Here is a 5,797-nt window from a genome sequence, read left to right on the forward strand (position 1 = left end):
AGACAATCTTCAGACTAAAAGAACCAATATCGACTACAATTAAATAAATGCTGACAAAGTTGTAAACTATTCAATTGAATTTTTAAAATCGCTAATAGTACGATTTTCATTGGCTTCAAAAGATCAGTTAACTTGCTTAAGATTGCTTAGTAAATTTGACCACCACTCAAACTACTTAAAGACCTCCCGTGTCCTTTTACGTCCTTAAAAATATAGTAAGTAAAATTAGACCAAAAATATTTCTAGTAACTTACTTAAGTAAGCAGTGGAAACAAGATGTAATATATGTCACTAAGTAACTTTTAATTTTTTTTTTATTGAAAAAAGTATAAAGGGATCTTAAAATCAATTGCGACAGTGATTCTAAATCAAAGTCTATTGCAATAATACCCGATCTTAAAACGAAAAGCAAAATTTGTATAAATTGAAATCATTGTTTGTCTCACAACGTAAACTTAAACTTTGCAAAATAATTTTTATTTTAAATTTCTTTAATAATATTTTGCCGCAGTTAAAATAGCTCATATGAACCCTAAAAGCTCCACATAAATAAAGAATAAAAAGTGTTGTAAATCACACCACTTTCGGTGAAAGAAGGTGGTACACACCAACTACTAAAAAGCGATCGCACGCCAACAGATGTTGAAACAAAACAAAAGCGAAATCAATCAGCAGAAGGCAACAAAACATTTCTGAAGGTATCTCAATGGAAACGATTAGGATCTGTGAGAGAAATCCATAACGCCTACTTCAGTATTCCTCTTAGTAATATTGAACCATACAGAAAAGAAGAATGGAACGAAGTCATAGAAACCACACAATCAAGATATTTATAACATTAAAAGCCTACTCCACAATTGTGTTTCCTTTGAGACATCCCATTTCAAAAGAGAACTACCTCAATGCCCACGCTGACAACACAATGGCCTCAGTATATCAGGCAACCCAATTGCATCGGCCGACTGCAAAAGGAAAACAGGATCGAATGATGTCAAATGTGTCAAGGAAACCAAATTGCCAACTACAACAACTGCTTAATGTATAAAAAAAGGCAAGTTACTACTTTTCCACCACTTAGAAAAAAAATTCCTAAAACCTAATACTGATATTGCTCCTTTAAGTAATCCGTATGAAAAACATCTGCACGCACTCAATCAAGTCAAACTATTCCAAATAAAAACACTCAGCAAACGTTATCTCAAGCTACAGCCATCCAACAGAGCGATGCATTCGTGTAAATAAACTTTACGCAAATAAAGCTCGTCCTATGGAATACCAATGGGTTGTCACATTCTTCTGAACTGATATTATTTCTATAAAAAAATAACATAAATGTACTATTAGTGTCAGAAATACTCTTCACAAAAAAAAAGTGTTTTTAAAATTCCATCCTGTTTCTCTCAGTCTCCCCATCCTGACGGAAAAGCTCATGGAGGCTCCCGAATATTAATTTAAACAACATTTAAACATTATGAATGTACTCACTAAAGCACTGATGAAATTCAAGCCACAAACATTATAGTCGTGGAATCAGTCGAACCGATTCTTGTATATAGGGCTAATCAAAACATAATATGAAGAAAGAATTTCTCACCAAATTTTTCTCAAGATTATGGTGGTGATGATAACATGAATTATATAAGGCAAATCCAGAAGATTTGGATGTTAGTCCAAAGTTAGCCAGAAGATACTATAACCGACAAAAAATTCATCCCAAAGCTCTTGCTTCGAATTTGATTTCGCCCTCGAGGTTGAAAGGAAATGTTATAATGAAATCTTAACTTAAAGAAAATAAATAGCTCTCCACAGGAAGAACTACCTAAATTATAAGTTATTATGCCTAAAAGCCTTCATTTGTCAACAAATTGTGAAATGTCAAAACATTATATGACAGAATACATATTAAATTTAAATTAAATTAAAAACAAAACCTCTAAATTTTTTAGTTATATATATTACAGGACAAATTATTATTAAACGTACAAAACTCGATGGAAACTGCCAATAATGCTCTTATGCGCCCTACACTTCTAACATTGATATGATTTCTTAAATGGAGCGAAATCAAATTTATAGAATCGAATATAGGAACAAATCAAAGATGAAATTTTAAAAAACCTATGTGAAGGTACCACCATAATTTCCTATATCCGACTTCGTCCATACAGAATCTGATTATATTCTTCAATTTGTTCTTGTGTTGACACATTGTATACTAACAACAGCACTAAATCTGTCGCAAAAATTAAACGAGCAAAATTAAACTTAACCACACATAATAGAAACTGGATATATAAATTACTTTTAATGCTACAATGTAGCAAGCAAAGTTTTAAGCAAATATATTTTTTACCTATATACATAAGTCATTTATTAGATAGAACTTAGAACGGGTCTTTCTTGAAGACAGTTTGCTCTAAATATGTTTTAATATATTGTATAATATAGAACCATAATCCAGTTCCCACTGTCACTATTCGAACTTCAATTTCAAACAGTGAAATATTTATTGATCACAAAACAAGAGGACTCAACTTGCCCTGAAATGACATCGTCGATGTCTTTTTTTCTTCGTTGTGAATGACAGATATAAGACAATTTCAATCATTTCAGATTTAAACCCATAAAATAGAGTAAAATTAGTAAGAAACTCTTCTATGAGATATAAGCATACAGGACAACAGTCCTTAGACCCTTTACCTGGATTGCGGCTAAATTTTTTCTAGAATAATAATGAAATGTTCTTAGTCGAGTAGTCTCCACTTTCTCTATTCCAAACTAAATCTCTAAACTTTCTTGATAATTTGTCATTTTGTTTTTGACCAAAGCAGGCGAAATTTATTCTTCTAAATTTCATTTCAAATAAAAGACGCAAAATTATAAATATAGTAAAATGTGAAGAAAACGTTTCGGAAAGAGTCAAAATTTTCTTGTAATCAAAATTATTGGTTTCCATATATTTTATAAATATGAGTTTTAAGTCAAAATTTTTTGCAAAAATAGTCAGGGCAGTTGCGGGTTTCCAGCAGACACGGAGTAAAACTATATTTCAATTAAAATTTCATTTATTTTTAAATTAAATTTTCATTATTAATAGTACCGCAGGTGATTGCAGATAAAAAGACACAAGAGACAGGTAACTAACTTTTCAATATGTCCTACTCTGTGACTGTTGTATAAGAGAATGCATCAGATTCTTAAGCCTCTGTGTAAAGGGTTCCATTATTTCATAGTGCCAGCTCACTTATTAGATAAACAAATGAGTCTGTAATAACACTTCTTCTTTTCTCATTTTCATTTTTTCTACAGCAATAAGTACCAATGTTAGTTCTAGTTCATCGCACATCCAAGAAAAGGAAGCTCAAAATGGTAAGTAATGGTTCGGTACCTAATTCTTCTTACTGAAGTACCATCTTATAGTAGTTATCAATATAAAGGTGTCTATTTAGCAAGGAATTGATAAGGTCTAATCTAAAAATTATTCTATGTAATATATATCTTTTTTGATATTTTTATTGATTAGATTCAGTCAATTTTCTTAATGCAGCAGCTAGCATTGATCACAGGGAGGAATACTTTGTTTTTTAACCGCTGAATGCATTTGAAGTTTGTTTTTTTGCGCAACCCGAAAGCCAGACATCATGCATTCAGATGCATCAATTTTCAATTTTGAATCAATTTTGATCAATTTTCAAATAGAGGACAGAGATACGTTTCTACATAAAAGCCTAGTCATTCAAATATTCGAGCTTTCTTTGTTTGATCTCTGGTCCGTTTCTTCTATTTTAGAATACTCTTTCCGTTTAAGCTTTGCTTTGGAGTCTTTTCAAAGTACAACTCATTCAAACTTTGCAGTTTTTGAATATGGTATTGGGTTGTCAAATATATTGATCAATAAACATTATATGGGTCTAATAGACAAATTAATGTATGTTGATTTTGTATTATTCAATGCAATTTTCCATATTGACTTAGAATACAGTTTGAATATTGATAACTAAAAACTAGTAACTAATAACAAAATTGAATTTTCGAAATTTATTAAAGCATCAGTTTTATTCAATTTTATTAAAAATATAATGACAAATACTTATTACCAGTAAAAAAACTTATTAAGATCCAATAAAAGTCAACTAAATAGATAATATATATTTTGTAGGTGATAACGAACTTGTGCCGGAAAGCTCTAACAACATGACCAATTTAAAGAGTCGAAGTTCTCGGAGTGTCACTATGACTAATATAAAATCGCAAACAGAAATCGCAAACAGGTCACCCAAATCTTCAGATCAAGAAACAGGAATTCCAACCATTTATATGAAAATGTTGAAAGATAATTATACTGAGTTTAATGAGCATTTTAAAAACTTGGAACAAAAGAAAGTAAAAACAGCACGTGAAATAGTCGAGCACAAAGTAAAGTACCTTCCTTTAGTTAAACTAATACAAATATGTTAACCTGATATTCTTATTTTCAGAATCTTAAACGCCCTTGAGCGCGCCGTTCATTTCAAGATTTAAAATCCAACTATTTTGTAGTCATTAGCAACAATAGAATTCGAGTTTGTAAACCAGTAGTTCACTGAATCTATTCATCGAATTTGATTGAATTTGAAATATGCAAATATTTCGGACTTACTTCCGAGAGATAATTCCATCTCTTCGATCTTTGAAATTTGCAATTTAGTTTCCAACCAATTTCCATCGAGTTTCTTGTGACAACGTTGTTGTGATGAAATGTCGGACAGTAGACATTCTAATACATCAACATGATTTGCTTAAAGTCATTGGTGAAATTGCGGATATAGGAGCTGCGATAATTCTACGCAACTTAATCAATTAATCCATGAAAATCAACCGTAGTATTAATAGACATTCGTATTTTCATATATAATGCAATGGTCTCCTCCAACTGCCACTCGTATATTGATGTAGGTCATATATCACGTTGTCGTGGTATTCATTACTGTGGTATTCATTCGAGGATGATTATGTTGCTGTGGTAACACCAAATAATGTTCAAAATTCTGTAAATCAATATTGTAGTTAGTTGTAAATAATAAAGTATTTTGACACATAAACGTTTAGATGAGAAATTAGAATAAATGTCTTTCACTTCTCGACATATTCTTAGATCAGGAACTAGTGTCGTCCTGATCACTACAAATTGCTAAAGGGCCGTAGCGGAACTTTACAGCGGCACTAGTACAGCAGTGGCTTTAGCGGTTTATGTCAACAACAAAAGTCTTCTCAAACGTACAATAGTTGAATTTTCCTAGATTTAAAGTTTATATAAAATGTGTATAAATACAGATACTTTGAATATCCTAAACCGTTTGTCCAAACTGGCTGAACTGAATGTGAATGGCTGCTCAAACCGTATTCTTTGATCAGCTGTCAGCGATCAAGAAGTTTATTAACACGTAGCATCAACAACTGATAAACTGATCCATAAAAAATTATTCGTATAGTTTTTAGTAAAGAGTTAAAAGCCTAAAACTATAATATCTACAAATTAATAAAACAATTAAGAAATAAAAGATTATATATGGTTTTTACTTTAAATTTCTGTCCTCAAAATATATATTTGTGATCCTTGTTCATTTACGGACTTATTGTTACCATCTACACCCCAATATTATACAAATGTTCTTACATTTGTGAACTATTCATATATCCACACTCTAGATTAAAGTGAAAAAGATATGAGTATGAATATTATTCGTATTAATATTGAATTAATTGAGGTAAAAGAATATTATATTTCAAAGAGTTATTCTTTATAGGGATCACCGTA

The 5,797-nt window shown here is 30.9% G+C and overlaps 1 protein-coding gene across 1 annotated transcript; it reads left to right on the forward strand.

Moving 5' to 3' along the window:
• The first annotated feature begins 2,902 nt into the window (after positions 1 to 2,902).
• On the forward strand, positions 2,903 to 5,268 carry LOC119662196. Its single transcript, XM_038071773.1, has 5 exons — positions 2,903 to 3,036; positions 3,098 to 3,136; positions 3,310 to 3,369; positions 4,160 to 4,416; positions 4,479 to 5,268. Exons 1-5 carry the CDS (start codon positions 2,970 to 2,972, stop codon positions 4,494 to 4,496), a joined length of 441 nt encoding a protein of 146 aa, XP_037927701.1. The 5' UTR covers positions 2,903 to 2,969; the 3' UTR covers positions 4,497 to 5,268.
• Positions 5,269 to 5,797: the final 529 nt, after the last annotated feature.

Source organism: Teleopsis dalmanni, chromosome X (assembly GCF_002237135.1).
Source record: "Teleopsis dalmanni isolate 2A chromosome X, ASM223713v2, whole genome shotgun sequence".
In the NCBI taxonomy this organism is placed as follows: Eukaryota; Metazoa; Arthropoda; class Insecta; order Diptera; family Diopsidae; genus Teleopsis; species Teleopsis dalmanni.

What these genes read in the sequence shown, in the direction of transcription:
- LOC119662196 (XM_038071773.1), top strand. Translation starts at nt 2,970, where the DNA reads ATGAGTTTTAAGTCAAAATTTTTTGCAAAAATAGTCAGGGCAGTTGCG. An exon ending in TAAAAAGACACAAGAGACAG is followed by an intron (nt 3,137 to 3,309) that starts GTAACTAACTTT and finishes TTTTTTCTACAG; the next exon opens with CAATAAGTACCAATGTTAGT. An exon ending in AGAAAAGGAAGCTCAAAATG is followed by an intron (nt 3,370 to 4,159) that starts GTAAGTAATGGT and finishes TATATTTTGTAG; the next exon opens with GTGATAACGAACTTGTGCCG.